The sequence below is a fragment of the Capra hircus genome, unplaced genomic scaffold (assembly GCF_001704415.2).
Source record: "Capra hircus breed San Clemente unplaced genomic scaffold, ASM170441v1, whole genome shotgun sequence".
Classification (NCBI taxonomy): Eukaryota; Metazoa; Chordata; class Mammalia; order Artiodactyla; family Bovidae; genus Capra; species Capra hircus.
The window spans coordinates 1-22,265 of record NW_017218984.1 but is presented as its reverse complement, the minus strand read 5'-3'; the positions used below and the strand labels follow the sequence as shown (position 1 = coordinate 22,265).

Here is a 22,265-nt window from a genome sequence, read left to right as displayed (position 1 = left end):
CAACTTATATTAGAAGCATTCTTGAAGGAAGGAAAGTCTGATGTTATTTACATCTACAGAACTTTACCAGCACGGAGTGATATTTCTGTTCTCTGCTCCTTCTTCTCTCTCCTTCTTTTCTTCTTTTCCATTCCACTCGACAAATACAATATATAATAAATTAAGGAAAAGGTATTAATCAACATATTTTCTCTTCCACTTCTAGCAGAAGATCTACTTTAGCTCAACTTCATAGATCATTTATGGGAAACAGTCCTTTTTCATATCTGGAGAACTGTTTTCCTTGAAGAACAGAGTAACATCTGAGCAAGGCGCATAATTAGGGCAAAGTTCTGGACAGAATGAAGAAAGGGAGCCGCTGACCTTGATGATGCCCCTTAAGCTTTAAATTAGATTCGAGGTTTGAAATTAATAAACATATCCTTATATATGTAAATAGATGACATGGTAAATAGTCTTTGCACAGAACTTAGCTTTCAGAATAATGTATGTTTTTTAACATCGATATAAGTTTGTAAGAGTGAAGTATACCAGTAATATGATTTTGAATTATTGAAGAAGAAACTGAGTCACGATTCTCGCCTCGGATGACATATATAAATCTTATCTCTGTATATGCAAGACAGGTGCCGAGGGAAAATTCTAGAAGTGGTTAAATCTGATCGGTACTTGATGCATATACACGATGGTATACTTTTAGTTGATGATTGAGAGGGGTGAGACGCCACGCCGGACGGAGAACGCAACCCGAAAGTCGATTGGACCAGGTGGCCCTCAGCGATAGAGTGTATCGCTCGCTTCGGAGAGCGTCTCCTCCGCGAAGTTAAAAATGCAATAAAATATCTTGTGTTGGAGAGGAGTTCAGAGTGTAATCGTTAGCCCTGGGTCAAGCCGTGCCCTGGTGGGGGCCAGGCTCGTTGCTCCTGCGCCCCGGAGTGCGCGGGTGTCGAGACATTCCTAACACGCGCGCCCTCCGGCTTCCGTACGCGTCCCGCCCCACAGCGAGGGTTTGCAACCTGCCGCCTTGGGTTCCCTGCTGCAAGCGGCGTTGCATCGCCTCCGCCTCATCTCTAAAAGGTGCCCGGGCAGCCAGGAGTTTAGAACAGTGACCGCGCAGTCCTGCGAGGTCTCCCACGGCGCTCGTCACGGGCCGCATCAGGCCCAAGGCGCAGGCACTCCACCAGGATGATGGGTCAAGAAGGGAAGGCCTGTACTGGCACCTTGCACATGGGCGAGTCCTGCTCTGAATTTGCAAGAACAATCAGCCGCTGCTGCTGCTCCGTAAGCACGCCCTGGGCCAGCACACTGGGATTCCGCTTCCTGTTTGGCCTCTCCAGCGAGAGGAAGCGCTGATGCTGAAGCTCCAAGCCTTTGACTACCTGATGAGAAGAGCTGACTCACCAGAAAGACCCCGATGCTGGGAAAGTCTGAGGGCAGGAGGAGAAGGCGACGACAGAGGATGAGATGGTGGGATGGCATCACCAACTGGATGGACATGAATCCATGAGTTGGTGATGGACAGGGAGGCCTGGCGTGCTGCAGTTCGTGGGGTCACAGAGTCAGGACACGCCTGAGCAACAACCATCAGGAGAGAAAGGGGTGTTTAGTGAATGCCCGCTGTGCGCCAGGTGCTGGTCAGGGCCCCCATGATGCAGAGGGAAGCCAGAGAAGGTCCCTGCACACTTGGAGCCTGCGCTGTTAGGGGAGACCGAGAACTTAAGCAGACAGACGGCTACACGGTGCTGGACACAAGGTGAGCTCTGATACAACGTGACTGCCACGCGCGCCGCCAAGGAGACGGGACCGAAGAGCTCCCCTCGGTGTTCCTGCTTACAGGTCTGCTTGGCAACAAAGAAGCTTTCTGTCTGTTTTGAAACATGGCTTGTAAAGTTTAGTTGGTTTACAGTCTTGTGTGAGTTTCTGGTGCGCAGCAAGGCGATGCAGGTTTTCATGTGCTTTTTCCGTCGTAGGTTATTGCACGATATTGATCTAGTCCCCCGTGATTTTTGGTAGGACCGTGGTGTTCATCTAGTTCACATATAGCAGCTTGTATGTGCTGATCCCCAGCTGCTGGTTTACGCCTCCCGCTTCCCCTTTGGTAACCATACGTTTGTCCTGTATACCTGTGAGTCTGTTTCTGTTTTGTGAACAAGTTCATTCGTATAATTTTTCGATTTCACCTCTAAGGGGGCATCAGACTTGTCTCTCTCCAGCCTGCGTATGTAAGTGGTGCTCTCTAGGTCCGCCCGTTGCAGCAAAGGGCGTCTTCCGTGCGTTTCTAGGGCTGAGCGGTGTTCCGTTGACATTCGTGCCACACGTTTACCCGTTCACCTGTCGATGGGTGTTCGAGTTGCTGCTCTGTCCCGGCTGCTGTAAACAGTGCCGCGGTGGGCACGGCTGCACGCGTCTTTGTGGGTGATGGTTTTGCCGCGGTGGGCACGGCTGCACGCGTCTTTGTGGGTGGTTTTGCCCGCGGTGGGCCACGGCTGCACGCGTCCTTGTGGGTGATGGTTTTCTCCAGATACATGCCCAGGAGCGGGATGCCGGATCACAGGGTGGCTCTATTTCCAGCTTTTTAAGGAACGTTCATGCTGCTCTCCATAGTCAGGCCCGCGTCCTCACTGTCTTTGTTCTTCTGGCCAATGCAGGGACGCTCTCACTGCCACACGTGGCGCGTGCGTCGCTGCTCACAGCGGCCGTGAGCTGGGCGCCTGCAGAGCTCTGCTCCTCGGGGCATCTCACTCTCTTCCGCCTGAGCCCCCGTCATGTCATCTCAGAGGGAACATGAAACAAACACGGTGTGTGACTCGGACACCCCCCATCTGTGGCCATGCCACTGGGGCTGCAAGTGGGAGAGGAAGACCCGTCCTCCCGTGACAAGTGGTCAAAGAGGCAACATCGCCAGGATGCCACACTTGGCACCTCCGGCCCACCAGAGGGGCCCTGCGCTTGCTCCTGCCCCCGCAGGCTCTTTCTGCACCAAATGCCACTCGGACTCAAGGTCTCAAGCTGATTTCTGCCGGAAGGATTGCTAATAGGAAGAAGCACCTCGGAAGGCTTAAAGACTTGCATTTTATACAGAAGGACCACATTTCTCTACAGGGGCGTTTTAGCACCAGGGGAGGAGGGGGTGGAGGGGATCTGGGTATATGCTTCAGCCTTTATAGAATCCGGTATAACCCAGTATGCAGCAGGCACCTGCCTCTCCAGTAGCCAGGCTGTGTGGGGGATGAGACTATATAAGCTACCAACGCTGATTCCTGTGTGTTCCAAGTAGCAGCAGGACGCCTGGGGATTTTGGGAATTGCAGGTCTTCAGCAGCCTCCAGAGCTGCTGATTCACGTGGGGGACAGGAACCTGCTTTAACAAACCTTCCAGCTGACTCAGGTACAGGCATCGGCCAGCACTGTCCAGGGATGTCCAGGCCCTGACCTCTGACTGCACAGGCTTTCTCGGGCGAGGAAGCTCAGTACCCGACCCCCGTCCTGTGACAACCCTTCCTTCCTCGACCCCGGATCCCATCGTGTCCACAGATCTCACCTCTCCCGAGATGGGAGCAAGTCCCAGTGCGCTGCCTCCACTCAGGTGTTCGAAAGACCCAGTCCAGGCGTCGGTGGCTGCAGTGGGGCGGGGGCGCAGGGCCTGGCGCTGGGGGAGCGGTGCGCCAGCGAGTCTGGCTTCCCTGCTCCCATCCCTGAAGACACACGGTGCTTGCTGGGCTCTGGGCCCTGGCCACACCTGTGGGCTCTCGTCCTCTGGCCCAGCCTGCAGCAGGTGCTTCCGTGAGTCAGGTCTCTGGAGGAGGGAAGAGGCAGAGACAAGCAGGGGGCGGAGGGGCTCTGCAGGGCCTCGCCCCAGGTCTCACTTGGGACACTACCGGCTTTAAAATATTTCATGTAACTGATTACTTTTGGGCCGTGTTCTGCCTTCAGTGCTGCGCACAGGCTCTCCCTAGTTCCGGTGAGCCGGCCCTCTCCTGCAGCAGACAACGGCACTGGGGCGCCTGGGCTTCAGTGGCCGAAGAGCGTGGGCTCAGTGGCTCCGTGGCTCTTCCCGGATCAGGGGTTGAACCCGTGTCTCCTGTGTTGGCAGGTGGATTCTTTGCCACCGAACCACCAGGGAAGCCCTCTCAGTTTCATCTTTAACCGTGGACGCTGAGAAACGGTTGCCTTTTCGGGCCCTGGAAACCCTCAAATCTGCCGACTCTGTTTCCTTTCACGCCAAGTGCGGCTGAGAGCAAGTGCTCTGAGTCACCGCCGTAGTTCCAACCTTTTCCCAAGTCACACGCTCGTGAGCGGCCTGCAAGCTCTCACAGGTCACAGAGAGCAATCTGACTACACATTCTGCCCCTGGAGTACGGGGCACCTTCCACCCACCGACGGCAGTCCCTGACTCCTCCACCCGCAGCGGGACCTGCCACCTCACACTGGCGGTTAGGAGGCGCCCACTTCCGGCCTCACGCTCCCCTCTGCTCCGGGATCGTCCAGGCCGGTGGATCTCAAACCCAAGCAAGCACCAGGACTCCCCTGCCGACCTGGTCAAAACACAGATGACGGGGCCTCCCCCAAGTTGCTCGGTTCAGCAGGCCTGCCGCGGGGCCCGGGAATCTGCATCCCTACCAAGGGGCTGATGCTCTTGCCAATGGCCCACGGACCCAGTGGCTTTGACAGTAACCACACTCTCTGACATCCACGGCTGACACGAACAGTTGCTCGTTTCTTGCTCAAGCTGCAAGTTCCTGGTGGTCTGGCTGGGGACTCCCTCCGGGAACATGCTCGATGGAGACACAGTCACCCCAGGAACACGACTGCTGAGATCCAAGAGGGAACCACCGAGACCACAGGAGCCACACGCCACTCCCTCTCGGCATCGGCCGTCACGAGACGGGGCCAGGCAGGATTGTCTTTCTCTGTTTAGCTGGACAGCAGAAGCGGGGAGCCTGGGGACCTGGCACCCCTGCAGGGCAGTCAGGGTCTGAAGGACCAAGGCTTGTGGAAACTCCCCCACGTGGCGGGAGGCTGAGCTCTGGCCACAGCCCAAGGCCTCTCAGGGCACAGCTCTGCGCAATGCCCCCTGCTGCTGCTTCTGAGGAAGAGCTCCTTTGGCGGATGGTCTGGCCTATGCCTTCCTTCCACTGTGACCATGATGAGGGTTTTGAGAGTTTCCACTGTCCTGAGATTGGGGTCACACTTCGGTTTAATGCAGGGGAAGGCCCTGGTCACACTTAAGAAGACAGCCAATCACATCTATTTACGGTGGAAACAGTCATCTTGATTTATTGAAAAACTATTACAATTATTCCTCTGTTACACAGGTTTAAAATATTTTAAAACACCCTTTCCTGGGCATTACAGTGGAGACGTATGAACACGTCTACTGGGTTTCCGGGAAATGCACAGTGTGTCGCTTGACATCCTATCTTAAAGGGCCTAATGTCCTAGAATATTCACCGTGGGTTTTCTTTTGACCATTCTCCTTTTCTCTTCATCAACCTCTGTCCAATTATATAGATGAGGGAAAAAATAAAATTACACCAAAAGAATTTCTGCAAATATAAGAAGTATTTTTATTGCAATATATCATAGCTGAGTGGTCTGGGGAGAACGGGACATGTTTTGACTCAGTACAAATTACAACAGCTTTGAAGGGGCCAACGGAGGACAGATTGACAGGAGAACTTGGTGGGATGAGAAATCAAAATGGAATCACATGACCTAGACAAAGCCCACAGGGCGCCCTGTGGCAACGACCCGATATGGCTTTTCCTTTGAAGAGATGAAGGCACGGACGCTGGCATCCTGGGTGCGGAAGAATCTCAAAGCCAGACTTTTCTTTGGCAAGAGCAAGACTCAATTTCTAGGGGATTTGGGAACCTCTTCGTGGTGGTGGTGGTGGTGGGTGTTGTTACTCCTGGGATGCTCTGCTGCAGTTTCCTAAGCTGGAACCATGGTCCGATGGGGCAGGGTGGGCGGAGAACAGCACCAGGGCTGGGACCTGTCACAACTCCTCCTGAGGGGGCTGCACAGGGCCCGAGGGCCCGTCTCGCTTCTCCCATCCTGGCAGGAAAGGGCATTGCACGAGGGCAGCTTTTCACAGTAAAGGGATCGCCTTTCCTGCCAGCCCAGCAAGTCCTCGCCCTCGCGCGGTGAGGAGGGCCAGTGCCGGACGGAGCCTGGCTGGCCCGAGCACCCAAGCAGCTGAGACCCACGCCCAACACATTTGCAGAAGGAAGTCCAAATTGCTTGCACGGGGATAAGGCACAGCTGGCGACCCCGGCGGGACTCACTGAGTTCATTGCACATTTGTCTGTCTGCCGAGGCCACACGGAGGGCAGCCCCGCTGAAGGCCACGTGCTGCCTCAACTCAGTTCTTGCAAACAACAACAACGACAATGCAGAAGTTAGCACCACAAACATTCGGCAACTGAATACGATCTGCCATCGTTTCACTGTGGGTCACGCGGGACGCGTCCGCGTGTTGTGTGTGTGTCTTCCGATCACAGACGCACAGCCTAAGAGTGGTACCCCGCCTGGAGCGGCGTCGCTGCTGTCTGGGAGGAGGGCAGGGCTACCGGAGGGCAGGTGGCAAAAACCTAGATGGTGGCGGCGAGAGCCAGGAGGGAGAGAGATGGGGAACGAGGCCCAGCGGGCAGCCCCAGGGTCACCTTCAAGGAGATCTTAACACATAGCACCACAAAAGAGTGTAAACATAAGCACCAATTTTCATTGAATTATCATCGACAGAAAATGCGGTTTCCCTGCCCTGGACATTCTCCCATCAGGCTCTGCAGGAAGAAACATGGAAAAAGGAAGCAATTAAAATTAATTTAAGCCTAAGTGCATGTGGAGAAGACAGAGTATAAAATCCTTTTTTCTTTCTCTCTCCGTTTAAAAAAAAATCCAGAGCTAATCAAAGGCTTGTCTGAAAGGGGCACTGGCACCTGCTTGGCGACGGCAGAGTGAATGCTGGCTGCCTTTGGCAAATTCCCAATTCATCACGCGTCCTGGAGCGGGCGGGGGTCCCAGGGGGACTGCGGGGGTTCACAGGCATGACTGAAAGTCAGGGACACTGAGCATGTATGACAATACGATACAGATATTTACTTAAAACTCACAGAAACAGAAGCACCTTTAATCCATCGCAAAGGCACACACAGGATGCCATTTGGCCTGTGAATGGATCTTGTTAAAAACGGAGGCTCTGGAGGGCGGGGTGACCTGTACAAGGCTGGCCTCGGAACAAGGTTTGAAGGTCAGGGGAAAATACACATCTTCAAGTTGATTTTATTTTTTTTAAGGAGTGATCTCCAAATACGGCAGCCCTGCCCCTCTCCGTGAAGACCATCCACGGGCTGGGGGCAAGGCCCGTGGGCCCCGCTCCCTGCCCAGGGAGCGCGGCGTCGCAGGGACGGGGCTGCCGGAAGCGGGCGGCTGCAGGGCGTCTAGGTCATGTGATTCGGCTCCAGGGTGGGGGCGCGGACGCGGCTCTTTCCCTTTGCTCTCGTGCGGGGGCGGGCCCGGCGCGGGGCGAGGGGCGAGGGGCCCTCACTGTCCGGACGCCCGCAGGCGGCGCGCTGAGGTCACGAGGTTGCTCTTGGGGCCGGGCTCGCGGCTCCTAGCCCAGGAAGCAAGCCGGCCCCACTTCAAATCCGAATTTCTGTGACGCTTCCCCGAAGTCGTTGAACATAATGTCGACGATGGGCACCTGCTCCACCTTGGGCGTGTCGATCTCCAGAACCGTCTTCTGATACCCTTTCTTCGTCTGCAGGGGATGGGGGAGAGCGGGATGGGTCAGCAAGGGCGGTCCACGTCCGCCACGCCCTCCCTAGCTCCGAAACCCAACCCCAGCAGGATGACCGCCGTGGGAGCTGGCATCTCACGCCAGGACATCATCCAGCCCCGACACTTGGGAGCAGGACGCAGTGTAGGGAGGCTGTGCTGAGGGTCCTCAGCCCATCGGGACCCACGCTTACATCCCCGCCAGCTGGGACCCCCCATTGAGCCCCAGGGATCTGCCCCAGGGCAGTCCAGCCAGGATGAGTCAGCCCTCCCCAGCTCCAACCACCTGCCTCACTCCCGTGAGCAGCTGGGTTCCCGCCCAGCACCACCCTGGTGGACCCACCTTCCGGGTGGGAGAGTGAACCCCAGGGGGTACAGAACTGCCCCCGGAGTGCTGGCTCCCTTCCCCCACCGGCCACGTCACCCAGAATGCAGGGGGTGAAGGAGCAAGTCCGCGCTGGACGGAGAGCCACCCACACCCAACCCTGAGCACCAGCACACCTGTCAGGGATGCGCTGGCCCCGCCCCTGGAAACGCCCCCAAGACGAGGGTCCGAGATCATCTCAGACGCTGCCCACCGGCCTGTTCTGGACCAGTGGTCTTTTCTGCCTCGCCTGAGAACAGGCGCGGCCTCAGAGGGATGTGGTCCCAGGGAGGCTGTCCCTCCACCACCCAATCCCCCACGACGGGTGACTAGTCCAGGGAGAAGGCAGCACCTCCCGGGGCCTTGAGCCCCTCCAGCAGGATAGTGTGGGCACGACCCTCTCAGGGAGGCCATAACCATCACCTGGGTGACCGTGAAAAGCCCCCGGAGCCCCATGTGGCCCTGGCAAGGGGGTCAGAGAGTCCAGCTGCTAGGAGGTGGCCTCCACTCTCTGGGCGGCAGGCTGCAGGACGGCCCCGGCCCCTGACTTCCAGGTGGATCACTCCTCAGGGGGCGCCCGCCTGGTGAGGACAGCCTCAGCAGGGAGCTTCACGTCGCTCAGCAACCTCAGGCACCTTCAGGGACTGACTGTGTGCGGCCCCAGACCTGATGGGGAAGCCTTACCCACTGGGTGACTGTGTTGGGAGGTCATTAGGTCACTGGGATGGGGCCTCATGGATGGGATTCATGCCCTTTTAAGAAGCAGGTGGAGTGCTAGCTCGTAACCCTGTGTGAGGACGAGGGGAGGTGGGGCGGCCGTGGGCAGCCCAGGGGAGGGCCCCTACCGGCCCGGACGTGAGCCTCCAGCACTGCAAGGGGGACGGTGCTGTTGATAAGCCCCTGGCCAGCAGTGACCTGACCAGCAGCTCAAACAGACCAGGACAGATGCTGGGCCAGAGCCAGCCCGCTGAGCTACTCCCACATTCGTTACCCTCGGAAACTAAGTCAGGTGACTGATATCCACTATTTTAGGTGCCAAATCTGGAGGGTGACTTGTTACAAGCAATGGATGACTCCCATACTCGCTGCAGCTCGTTTTTCTCCACTGGAGGACGGGTACCCTTGCTCCATGGATGTGGAGAGGATGGGCGGAGCCTCATGGAACAGGGTTCCCAGCCCGGCCTCCATGAAGGCGCCTTTGGACTGAGCCTGGGAGCGACCTGCTCTGAGTTTCCTTCAGAATCTCCACAACCCTCAGACTCGCCTCCCCTCGGCCCTGCCTTCACAGGAAGAGAGCACCCTCAGCGGGCCAGCCTAGGGCTGCTTTAATGCCAGGATCAACACTTCAGAGTCAAGTGTCCTCCTGGGAGCTTGTTAGCACCGCTGGCTTCAGCCCATCCTGGAGACAGGATTCAGGAGGCCGAGAGCGGGATGCGCCATCTGCCTGGTATAGGTGTATCTTGGGCAATTCTGACACGCGTGGGTCACAGTCATCCTCTGAGCAACACTGTCTGAAGGACTTGTCCAGCGGCCAGGAGCTCAAGGCCACAGATGCCATGGGCTTCCAGCAGACGGGCCGAGGCCTGGCCTGGGGGGAATAGCCAGCCCTCCACTGCCAGGGAAGGGGCTAAGGACCACTGCAGCTTTGTGGGTGCTGGGAGGGACTGGGGGGCAGTGAGGCTGAACTCAGAGCCCCCAGAGGGGGACGCCATCCTCGCCTCTTCAGGCAGGGAGCCCTGGGAGGAAGCTGAGCCCTTTCCTTCCCTTGGCCCGTCCAGCAAGCACGGTTCAGAGTCCACCCATCCCTCTGCCCCAGCTCTGGCCCTGGTCCGACCACCACCCAGCAGGGGCTCGAGCGGACGGCCACCCTGGCCTCCGATGGGCCTCCGCTGTCATGGGGAGCTGGGCAGCCCGGCTTGCCTCTCCTCCACAAAGCGGCCTTGGCAGCACCAGCGCCCGCCTCCTCCTCCCACCAGGGATGGCAGCATGTGCCAGGCTGGCAGGCGCTTCCTCCTGGACGGACGGGGCCCCAGCGCTGCGGTTATCAGAGCACTCAGAGGGGCCTCTGTGAGCACTGTGCTCCATCACCCCGATACTCCTGAGGCATAAATGACCATCATGGGCTGGCAATGGCCCCCAGGGTGCGCGGGGCTGCATAAACCACGGGATTCACGTGGCAGGGCTCCTGGGGCCTCCTGTCCAGGGATTTGAGCCTCTGCACTCCGGGCCCGCCCATCAGGCTGCACAGCCGCACCACACCAGAGTCCAAATCCCAGTGTCTCTGGTCCTTACTACAGTGTGGACCGAGCGGGCCTCCAGGGAGGCAGGCCTCTCTGCCCCAAGCCTGCGTTCCTCGAGCCTCTGGCACGAGTGCCTGTGAGGGGTGTGACCTTTTAAGTCGTGGCTGCACTTACGACGGGCGGTGGCGTGGCGCAGGGTGAGGAGAGCCCAGCCGCTGCAGGCCGTCCTCCAGAAGCACCCAGCGCCCCAGCTCCGTGCTCCGCCTGGCCTGGGCCTCCTCGCGTCCCCTCTCCTGCCTGCCCGCTAAGCCCATTTTCCCCATCAGCTGGGTTACTCTCTTTAGACACGACCTCTCCACCTTCTCAAAGACAGACTCTTTCCAGGAATAAAAACGTCAAGCGCCGGATGCAGACATTTCCACGATGCCAAGTCTTGCTGCTGCGCCGGAGGTGCCCGGAGGACCAGCTCGGAGCGTGGCAGTGATTGCCAGGCTTTCTGGAGCCACAGCAGCCGACTGGGTCTGTGCTTCTCTCAAGGAGCAGCTCAGGGCCTGGATCTCACGTGGGTCTCAGGGTCGGGGTGCCTGGGTGGCAGGGCTGGCTTCGGTGGGTGGAGACAAGGAGCCGGATCCTTCTGACCTCTGTGACTCGGAACCTGTGACTGTCCATCCTGAAGAATGGTGGCCCTCTGCCGGGCACTCTAGTCCCCAGAGGTGCGCGTGGCAACGCTACCTGCCCTTTCACCCCAGGTGCGTTTTCCCGGCATCCTTTCAGGGAAGGGCCCCTCTTCTGGAAAACCAGTCTCCGCCCTTTACCAGGTGATGCATATGGGCCAGCCAGAGTGTTTCCCTTTCTGCCAGGGGAGCCGGGGAGCTCAGCCCCGCTGCAGGCTCTGCCCCAGGGCTGACCCTCCTCCCCAAGCCCTCATTTCTCCTCCTCTTCCACCTGACTGCCTCACACTCGGGAGCCCGAGCTGCCCCAAAAATAGGAAGGGCGATGATTCTGGGCTCACGGCGGCTCAGCGCTCCTCCGGCACGTTCCTCCCGGAGCAGCCCCGTGAATCAGTGTATTCTTCTTTTGTAGGAGGCAGACACGAGACAGGGTTTTAGTTGGCGCCTCATGACCTCTGGAAGCAGCTTGGGGTTTGCGTCAGGAACGTGAGCAGATGCTGGACGACCAGGGCTTCTGGAGCTTTGGGTCCTTTTCCCCGGGGCACCCTGCATCCCCTGACCTCAGGGAGGGACCCGCTCTGCACAGGCCACGGTCAGGTCCAAGGGACTGACCCACACCAGGGCCAGGGGCCAGGGCATCTAGGGGCGGGAAGGCTGCCCCATGGGGCACCCTGGCCCCATGCCTGCCCTGCGCACACTCACCTCTAATCCTCAAAGAACCCTGGGGGTTATAACTAGATCGTTTTTTGGGAAGAAGGACTGGAGCTCCTCAGCCGAAAGGCCCAGGCCAGTTCCAGCAGAGCAGCCAGGGGAGGAGACAAGATGTGAGTCTGGTTCCACCTGAGTCCTGCTCTTGGCAGTGGGTTAGCAGCACCTGCCTTCCTGCTGGCCTGCTGGGCTCATCCCAGATGCCCCAGGCTGGCCAGGTGGCCAGACCACCTCGACGGACCTTAGGGAGAACCCTCAGATCCCACACGCCCCGACAGTGTGGGACGCGGATGCAGAGGCAGGAGCGCTGGCTGCTCGCAGGCACGCAGAGGCAGCCTGGTGCCCGGGATGCCTGCCCCCGGCTGGGGACGCTTGTGACCAGCTCTGACACACGCCCCGGCCGCTCTGTTCAACAGGAAGGTTGGAGCCAAGTGTAAAACCTCCAGAACCAAGAAGAACCAGAAGGGATCGCAGATGGTTTACTCCATGTGGAAATCCATGGGAAGGGCCCGACTGGGACTGGGTCCTGGGACGGAGGGAAGGGCTTCCCGACCATAAGATGGGAGGCTGGCGCCTTCCAGAGGAGGGTGTCCACAGAGGCTGGCACCACGCAGTGGGCCCTGGACACCCAGCAGGGCAGAGCCTACACTAGCCAAGTCCCCGAGGGAGTCAGGCTGGGCAGGGACCTCGGGCAGGTCTCTGGAAGCAGGTGGTGAGAGGTCAGTGGTCGGATGTCAGAGGGGGCAGTAAGACCAGCAGGACAGTGATTCCTGGTGATCCCCCGACCTCCAGCCTCGGACAGGCCACACGGGAGACCCATCTGAGGGTTTTACCAGGACTGGGCCCTGTGCAGGGCTGCACTGAACATCTCTCAGTGTCCCAGGACAGAAGGACCCAGCTCAGTTCTAGGGGCTGACCCTCACTCGGGGGGCGCATGTAGGGGTGCAGGGGGGCGAGCACAAAGTCCAAAGAGTGAAGGCAGCCCAGCCCTGGCCGGCCTCTCGGGCCTGAGCAGAGCATCCTTCCCAGAGGGCAGCACGGGGTCCAGGCGGCGGACCCAGTGTGGGCCGGGGGTGTCACGAGTGGGCAGTTCCACTGCCCGCTGTCTGCAGATATCTCCCAGGATGGCCATGTTCTCGGGCTCAGCCTCAGCTCCGGCCATTCCCCAAAGGGGAGGCGTCTCAACTTCCGAATCGGACCAAGAGCACTTCACAGCACCCCAGGCTCTCGGTCAGGGACCCGGGCTCAGCCTCTCCAACTCCAGCACCTCGGGAGGGCCCGGCTGTGGGCTACGGAACTCCACGTCCACCAGCCACGGCCAGCCCTCACTGCACCCAGCGCCCAGCACACGGCAGGTGCCCAGGAAGTTCGTGTCAAGCAAACGACCGCGCCACAGGAGAGGCGTCCGCCCCGCCCCGCCCCGCCCCGCCCGAGCGCAGACACTCACGGCACAGCCGTCCACCAGGGCGCGGATGTAGGGGCTGTTGTCATACGACATCTCCTCGTCGTTGGAGCCCAGGAAGCGCATGGCCTTGTCGTAGCTGCCCGTGGCGGCGTCCTGCCAGGCCACCGACTGGTAGCAGTTGTAGGTGATGTTCTGGTGGGCGGAGGCACTGAGCAGCCGCAGGAAGGTCATCTGGACCACGCCCACAGGGTTGCCCTCGGCGTCCACGTAGGAGAGCTGCAGGGTGACAGGACCGGGGCTCAGCAGGGCGGGGACAGGCGGCCGCGCAAGGCCCCTCGTCCACACGGGCGGGCTTGGGAGCTTCAGCCCGGAGCTGTCTCCTCTGGAGTGCAGGCCGTGCCAAGGGCCCCACCTGGAAACAAGCCACACACCCGGGTCCCCGGGCCAGCACTTGCTGGCGCTCTGGGGGGCTCCCTCGAACACAGTGAACCCCGCCTCATTTCCTTCAAGGACCCAAGTAACCCACCCACTCCTTCTTGCCTGGCTGGTCCCTACTCTGCCTCTGGGGCCCAACTCATATGCATCCTCTTCCAGGAAGCCTGCCTGGGTTAGATGTCCTCGCCCAGGGTGGCCTGGCTCAGTGTCCGTCTTTCATACTGGCTGTAAGGCCCTCCACACCAGGACTGGACTCCTGTGTTGGGGGTCCCTGGGGCCTGGTCGCTGGCCCTCCTTGGACCGAGAGCACCCTGAGCACAGGAGCTTGGTGTGCACATCCCTGTCTCTGGGCCCTGAGGTCAGCATAGGGAAGGTGCTCATTAGATGATGCTGACCACTGGCTGGTCGCCGTGACGTACAAAGACCTGACCGGGGCTGTGAGAACTGGACACAGAAAGGGCAGGAGGCCTCGGAGAGGGACAGGCCAGTTGGGCATGAGGTATGGGGTGCTTGGCCAGCAGACAGGAGGACCAGCCTGTGAGAGGGTCACGGGCCATATGGCCGACAGCCAGAAGCCTGGAGGGACTGGGCACTTCCCTGAGCACAGGGGAAGGCCTCTGCTGCCCCCTCCCCGGGTGTGGACCCAGGGGAGAGCACAACGGGTGTGGAGGCCTAGGGGTCAGGGGGTCAGCCTTGCCCACGTGAGTGGGCAGCCTTTAGTCGGGGCAAGACACCCGGGAGAGAGGGCAGGCTGGTTCCCAAGTGACTCCTCGGCATCACGGGCCGGGAACTCAGCGGGCCAGTGCCGGGCACCCCGAGGGACAGATCAGCTTCTGCACTTTCTCAGAGGCGGCTCTGTGAGCTGCTACACCCGGCAGGGGTGGGGGCTCCCAAACCCCTGGGATGAGGCAGGTCTCTCCATCCCCGAAGGCCCTCCTCTCAAACCCAGCAGAGTGAGCTCGGCCTGTCCTGGGTCCCCATCAGACAGGGGCGGGCGAACGTCAGGGCCTGACACCCCAGGTCCTCCCGACACACGGCTGCTTCACCTCCGCGTTGCCTCAGACCCCGGCGCCCGGCTCAGCCAGGCAGGCGCACTAGCTGCCCCCAAGCACAGAAAGGCAGCTTGGTGCCAGGATGCCTGCCCCTGGCCGGGGACGCCTGTGGCCAGCTCTGTTCAACAGAGGGTTGGAGCCAAGCGTAAATGCTCAGGAACCAAGAAGAGCCAGAAGGGATTACAGACAGTCTACCCTACGTGGAAATCCACGGGAAGGGCCCCCAAACACCCGTGCTGATCACACGAGGGGGACTTGAAGTCGATACTGTCCGTGTATTTAGAGATCTTTGTGTGAGGACAGCTGATGGCGGCGAGCCAGGCCTGGCCTCCTGCTCCTCCCCACCCGAGCGGGAAGAGCGCAGAGCAGCCAGCCAGCTCCCCATGTGGCCTCCGGCCGCCAACTTCCAGCTAGACCTTGAGGAGAGAGAGGGGATACCAACCGCGGTCCAGGCCGTCGGGCGCTCCTCCTGGAGGGAAGGTGACTGACTGGAGGCAGGAGGCATGCGCAGAGAGAGGCGGGGGGCAGTGCTGGACGCAGAAGGACCTGAAGCTCCAGAGCCAGGCAGGGTGAGGCCCGGGCTCCGCCCACCCCGAGCCCCACGTTGGCATCCCAGAGCCCTGGGTGAGCCCTCCCCTCCTGGGGTAAGGGGCTGTGCAGCGTCCCCTTCATGACGCCCAGAGCAGCCGGCCCAGAAAAGCGCCTGTTTCTTTGGGGGGGGGGACCTGCATCTACGCCCTGTGACACCCACTGTGACGGTCACAGGCAGCTAGAAACGATGCGGCCGGAACACGGAGGGGATGTGCGGCCGTCCCCGGAACCGTCCCAGCTCCCCGGCCTTGGTCAACTGTCTGTGAAGCAGGACGCAAGGAGGAGTGGGCTCGGGCCGGCGGCTGAGAGGGGGTGCTCTGCGCCCTCGTCTGCGGAATAAGGCGGTGGGCGTGGGGGTGAAGGGCCCCGTCTGGAGAAGCTCACCAGCACGGCTACAGAAGGGACCTGGCTCCGGCCCCTCCTCCTCCTGAGTCCTGCGCCCACCCACCAGCATCCGCCGGGCTCAAGTGCCCCGGGCACTGCCCTCCCAGGGGGGCACCCACTTCAGGTCCTTCTGCGTGCCAGAGGCTCTGTCCTGAGGACAGCCCCAAGGCGGCGTGGGAAGGAGAGTCAGCAGGAGGGAGGGGGAGAGGGTGCCTAGGTGTCCGCACAGACAGATGAAGCCCATGACGAGGCAAGGCGAGCGCAGACTTTGTGTCTGGAAAGAGCTTCAGTGACCGGGGTTCGAGCACACGGGGCGTGAGCTGTTAACTGAGCACGCAGCACCTTGGGGTCTGGATCAGGGTCCCCAGGGTGGACCGCTGGGAGGCCCCACTCTGAGTCCCGGGGGAGAGCGGCCCTGGGCTCCTAGGAAGCCGACGAGGGCAAAGGGTCAGGCCCACGCCGTGGACCCGAGAGCTGCTTCTGAGAGACAAGCTTGTCCTCCCAGGGCCACCGGACAGACCCTGGCGGAGGAGGGGACGCAGGAAGCGAGGGGCTCTGGTGGCACCTGCAGCGTGGCCGTGTCTGGAACTTGGGCCTTGAGCTCATCGGGAAGGGGCACAGAACTCTGCCCTGGGCCCCAGAAACGGGCCCGAGTCAAAGGCCCAGAACGTTCTGGGAAAACGCCCTCCCGGGCGGAAGCAGTCACAGCCCCAGGGGATCGGGTGCGACGGGCCTCAGTCTCTCAACCCCTGGAGACCCACCAAGTCCAGTCCTTCTGAGGGATGCCAGCTGCCTGCACTCCGGATAGACCATTCAAGACTGGGTCCCCGGAAGTTCGCTCGGGGACTAGCATGGCCGCGTGGGACACAACGGAGGAGCCCATGGCCCCTCGGCCCGGCCGCAGCAAGGGCGGGGCACGGGGCACGAACCCTGGAGGGGCTGGACGGCTCAACGGGCCAGGGCCCACGCCATCCGCGCTGCCCACTAGGACTGAGCTAAATAAACCCTCCACTCCTGGGGTCTGTGGTCTCGGTCCCCGGCAGCATCCAGCCGGGGGCTCTGAAAGCCAGCCTCACGCCCTCCACCTGATCAGACAGCAGTCCGGCTGCCCTCGGCTAGAGTGGACCCCCGTCGGCGCGGCAGGAGGGGCCAGCCTGAGCCTGGCGGTCACGGCAGCAGAGCAGTTTGGCCAAAGGGCGAGAGCAGGTGCGGCGCTGGGGGTCCGTCCATGCAGAGCCGAGCCAGGCCGAGCCGCGAGCAGGCAGCCCCGGGCCACTTACCAGCGACCCCCGCTTGTACTGACTGTACCAGGTGGAGGGCTGCTCTTTGGGCCAGCGGGCCATCTTACTCTGCAAGATACGAAACGGGCGGGTCTAAACCACACCGCAGCTCGGCGGGGGCCGTCTTACCAGTTTGCCACGCTTGAACTCACTGAACCAGGAACCCGGGTTTTCTTTGGGCCAAGAAGTGATTCTGGCCTAAACATCGAGGGGGGAGGCGGGAGGGAGAGAAACAGAGAGAACGAGAGCGTTACTGCTGCCTCCTCCAGACGCAGGTGCGCAGTCTCCCCGCCGAGCGGAGCAGCTGCAGCGGCCGGCCGGCCCTTCAGCGCCCCATCTCCCCAGGAGCTGGCGCTTGCCCCGGGACAGGCCTGTGACCACCGGCCCTGGCGCTTTCCAGGGGTCAGCACCGGCTCATGGGCAGGATCAGAGTTTGCATCTGATCACTTCCGTGTGTCCAGCACCAAGTACAGAGCCTTGCGCTTGGCGACTGCAGACACGTTCCTGGAGCGGATGAGTGAAGGGGTGGGCGCACGGCTGCCCCCGCATCTCACCCGAGCGAGGACAGGAAAAACAATAGAGCCGGTTACCGCTGACGCGCTGAGGGCACCCGGTGGGCTCCCTCTCGTCTGACCCCCCGATCTAGGGCGACCTAGGGGCGAGGCTTCATCTCCAAGGCCTCTTCCTGGGGACAGAGCGGGCAGGAGCCCCTCCAGGGTCCAGCCAGGGGTGAGGCGCACACGCCTCCTGCCTGTGGTGCGTGCACTGGTGGCAGGCGTGGTGTGTGTGCTGAGTGGGCGGCGGGGCATCCCCTCCGGGGAGACCGCCCGTGAGTCCAGCCTGTTCCCAGCCGTCCCTCTGGTCCTCTGCCTGTACTTCGGGTCCTGGGCCCCATCCCCGGCTCCTCTCCTAAACTTGGCTCGTGCAGGGGAGCCTGAGCAGTCGCCCCAGGGGAGGGCCAGTGCATCCAGCCCGCCTTCCGTCCCGCAGGACCCTGCCCCGGGTTCCGAACCTCTGCTCTTGGTGCTGCGCTCGGCTAGCGTGAGGACTGCACCCTCCCGGAGCAGTAGCGGGGCTGCGGGCAGGGGCGGGCCTCGGCCCAGACCTCTCCTGCTGCCAAGGGGTCCCTGCAGCCCGGGCGACTGGGCACGTCTCCACCTGCCCAAGGCCCCCAGCCCTTGGGCCCGTGGAGGTCAGCACATGAGCAGAGGAAGAGCAAGGAACTGCGGGGCTCACTCGGTGCCCGAAGCCCACCGTCCGCCCGGCTCCACCACCCGGGAAGGCTCCTGGGGGTTCCCCTGGCTCCCCGGCAGTGAGGCCGTCTGCAAACAGACAGCAACGCAAGGACGTGGAACAGCTTTTTTCCACCTGCATTTCCCCCGGGGCCTCCGTCAGAGGCAGGGCCAGGGGCTGGGTTTCCTCGTGACCCACACGGATCTTGCTGTCAGGAGTGCATTTCCCCAGGATTTAAAATCCCAGGTCAGGGGAGAGTGAGCACGAGCCAGGGTCCCTGCAGCGTCCCGGTCAGCGCAGGGCCTGCTCCTGCGGCCCCCTGGGGATCGTGAACCTCAGGGACTGGCACCACGGCGGCTCCCCATGAGGGAACCTGCTCTGGGCGTCAAGGCCGCTGGAGAGTCGAGGACAAGGGTGCCCAGCTCCTGCTGGGCGTGACCCTGGACCCACATGGCTCCAGGAACCCACCGTCCTCGGTTTGCGGCAGGGACGGGGAGCCGTTGGGGCATGACGTCATGGAGGAGAGTGTCCAGGAGGTGCAGAGGGCACCATGGCCCAAGACTGCACCATCTTCCCAGCTAGAGACCTTGCCCTCCTTCCTCAGCTGTCCTGGGCCAAAGAGAGCCCAGCCTCCAACGCGTGCTTGAGAAGGCGACATGTGACAGCCACACATGCTTGTCCCTGCACGCCATCCACACACTACCCACGTGCCATCCACATGCCACCCACACGCCACCCACATGCCATCCACACGCTACCCATGTGCCATCCACACGCCACCCACGTGCCATCCACACACCACCCACGTGCCATCCACACGCCACCCATGTGCCATCCACATGCCACCCACATGCCATCCACACGCCATCCACACACCACCCATGTGCCATCGACACGCCACCCACACGCCACCCCCATGCCATCCACACGCCACCCCCATGCCATATGCCACCCCCATGCCACCCACTAGCCATCAAACGCCTCCCACACGCCATCCACACGCCATCCACACACCTCCCACACGCCATCCACACACTCCATCCAGATGCCACTCACGTGCCATCCACACGCCACTCATGTGCAATCAACATGCCACTCACACCATCCACATGCCACCCCCATGCCATCCACACGCCACCCCCATGCCATCCACATGCCACCCACGTGCCATCAAAGTGCCACTCACACGCCATCCACACGCTTCCCACACGCCACCCACACACCTCCCACATGCCACTCACATGCCACTCACATGCCATCCACACGCCTCCCACATGCCACCCACACACCATCCACTGCCATCCACCTGTCACCCACACACCATCTACACACCACCCACATGCCATCCACTCAGCATCCACACACACTGGTTTACACCTGTCCACACACAGACACCACCACAGAGGCGAGGCCTCTAAAAGACCACAGGCGACTCAGATGGACACCTTACAGAATCTCCACGGATCAGAGCCTCACTAAACAGCCTATGAAGGAACCCACTGCCACTCAGCAGCAAATACCCTAGAAGCTGCCACTAAGAATTTCAGCAAACGCCACCTTCTACAAGGTGTCTTTGGGTTGCTTGGCCCTTCAAGTCCTTCCACGGGCTTCAGGCGGGTCTGAGGTCAGGACTACAGGGTCATTTTGGGAAGGATCTGACCAACCAGTGGTGGAAATCCTAGCTCCGGGGGTAGTCCGGGGAAGAAACCCATGCGCCAGGCCCTCCTCAACCTTCCACACACGAGACCGCACCAAGCCCGTCCCATCACTAGCACTTTCTCCTCGAAGGAAATTCAAGTCTATTTCTGGAGGAGAAACCTTAATTTTGGAACTGGTTTCATTTCCTGGTTTCAGATTCTGGATTTCATTCCTGAAACTGCACACATGGCCACAGCAGGATTCCTGGGCCAGCCCCGCCCCGGGAGAGGAGGTGATGGGGCGGGCACTCACCCCCTCGGACTTCTTGTCGGGGAAGACGCACGTCGAGCCCCCGGCCGTGAAGTTGCCAGTAGACCTTGAAGGAGTCCCGGGAGCAGCCTTGGTTCGGATCCACCCAGTATTCGCCTGGACCACAGGGTCAAGGTCAGGTCGGGTCGGGGTCGGGGTTCGGTCGGGGTCGGGGTCAGGGTCCGGGTTGGGGTTAGGATCGGGTAGGGGTCAGGGTCGGGGTCGGGGTCCAGGGTCAGGGAGGCAGACTGTGAGAGCTGCCCCCTTGATGGTACAGAAGCAGCTTCCACTGGGTGGGCCCAGCACGGACACAGCCTGGCCTCGCGCCGCAGCACGGCCCCTCTGGGCGACCCTAAGGGCCTCCCACTGTCCCTGCTGGGCCCATGGAGCCACGGGGACAGGCTGGTCCCCAGAAGCACAGCCAGAGCATGAGGCCCACAGGGCCCGGCTCTGGGTACCCAGGAGGGTGGCTCTCCCGCTGGGCCTGTGGTGGCTGGGAGCCCAGCGGTGCTCCGGAATGGTCCCGGAAGTTCACGCACGTGGGGTCAGAGTCAGCAGCACAGGGCTGGTTTGCCGCTTTTATGGTCCCGGTGCTTCCCCAGGTGCAACAGCGAACACCCGCACGAGGACTCACGCACAGACGCAGCTGCCGCCGGAGCCCCGTGGCCGCGCGCACGTCCTGACAGGGACGCCGCTGCACCCCCATTTACAGACGCGGAGCACCGGCTCCCAGCAGAGCGCGTGGCCGCCCGACAACGACTGACTTAGACTAGACTCCGCTCCGGGCGACCCCATGCCTCGACCTCTTTCCTGGCTCCCAGGACGGCTTCCCGCTCTTCCTGCGATGCCTCACCAGGTGATGGGGCGGAGGCCCTGCACCCCCATCCCCCCATGGGAGGGACCTGAGCGAGGTGCGTGCCCTCCCAGGCATGGGTCCCTGCCACCGCCCGCTCCGTGCGTCCCCAGGCCCGCGGCCGCCCTACCATCGGGGAAGTCGGGGTGGCAGAGCTGGAGGTCTTTGCAGTGGCGCGGGGGGTCTGCGCGTGCCAGCGGCCGCTTCATCTGCTCAATCTCCAGCTTCAGGGAGTTGAGCGAGCCGAAGATCTCCTCCATGCCGTCCGCATAGTCCATGTACTGCTCGCCCTCTGCGTCGTCCATCAGTGGCTGGCGTCGATGTTCCGCCGGGTCCTGGACGCCTGGATTGGCAGGGGCTGGATGACCTCGCCCGGGGGGCCTGGGTGTGGAAGAGGGCAGCGGTGGTGGGGCAGGGCAGGGCCCACAGCAGGGCCCGGCAGCCTGCAGCACCTGCTCGTTGTCAGCACGGTTTCTTCCCTTTTCCTATGTCTCGTGGAACATTCACACGAACCCGCAGGCCTGCCCGGTGCTGCCTGACCCCTGCCCAACCACACCATGCCGTGCACACACACGCATCGCATACAACACCTGTTCACACAGAGGTAGGTGGGTGTGCACACACCACACATGTGGTGTGCTCACCTTCTTCTCTTCCCAACCAGACTTCCCAGGCGGGTGCCCTGGGACTGACCTGTGTCCATGGGCCAGGCCCGCCCCACCACACATCACACATGTTCAGAACGTTTTGGATCGAACCACACAAACATCCTTCCACAATTCTCTCGGCATTAGGGGACCCCCCCCCAACTCCGAGTCCTCAGGGGTACTCACTGGTGGGCCAGGGGTCCTGGCTGGGCCGCCTCACCCTTCGGCGCCAGTTGGACCTGCGGAGAAAAAAAGAGAATCAGCCATGGTCACTGAGGCCTGACGGAGCCTGCCACCTTGAGGTTCGAGAACGATTCCCCGGGATGCACTATGGGAGAGTGGCAGAGCGATTCGAATTGTGTGGCGCCCCTCCAGTGCAGATGTGAGAGCCAGACACCTGAGTGGAAGCCGGTGGGGGCAGAGCCCTTCCATTGGGGCACAGGGAGCTGTGGTCTGAGGTGTACTCCAGGCTGGCAGGGGTTGCAGGCAGGCCGGCCCCAGAGAGGGGCATCAGACCACCAGCCCGAGAGGCAAGGAGGGACGGGCGACCCGCGGGAGTTCTCAGCCCACAGCTGTACCCCCTCCAACCCTGCGCCAGGGGCTGGTCAGAGTATGCCATTTTTACCGATGGAACGCCCTAGGCACCTTTTTGGACAGGGGTGCCCTTATCTCTCTCT

General features: G+C 61.2%; 1 protein-coding gene across 2 annotated transcripts; it reads right to left on the bottom strand.

The window, feature by feature from the left end:
- Nucleotides 1-5,542: 5,542 nt before the first annotated feature.
- LOC108635555 (collagen alpha-1(V) chain-like) lies at nt 5,543-21,320 on the bottom strand. 2 transcript variants are annotated; one of them, XM_018045652.1, is made up of 5 exons: nt 21,072-21,320; nt 20,092-20,205; nt 17,038-17,106; nt 13,209-13,442; nt 5,543-7,761 (listed from the first exon to the last, which is right to left on the bottom strand). In XM_018045652.1, exons 1-5 carry the CDS (start codon nt 21,072-21,074, stop codon nt 7,615-7,617), a joined length of 567 nt encoding a protein of 188 aa, XP_017901141.1. In that variant the 5' UTR covers nt 21,075-21,320; the 3' UTR covers nt 5,543-7,614. The 2 variants fall into 2 exon arrangements, with proteins under 2 accessions (XP_017901141.1, XP_017901142.1); XM_018045653.1 differs by lacking the exon at nt 17,038-17,106 and adding an exon at nt 16,909-16,977 and having other exon boundaries at nt 21,072-21,299.
- Between the last annotated feature and the right edge of the window lie 945 nt (nt 21,321-22,265).

What these genes read in the sequence shown, in the direction of transcription:
- LOC108635555 (XM_018045652.1), bottom strand. An exon ending in AGTTCAAGCGTGGCAAACTG is followed by an intron (nt 13,443 to 17,037) that starts GTAAGACGGCCC and finishes GTCACCCTGCAG; the next exon opens with CTCTCCTACGTGGACGCCGA. An exon ending in CCCTGGTGGACGGCTGTGCC is followed by an intron (nt 7,762 to 13,208) that starts GTGAGTGTCTGC and finishes CATCCCCTGCAG; the next exon opens with ACGAAGAAAGGGTATCAGAA.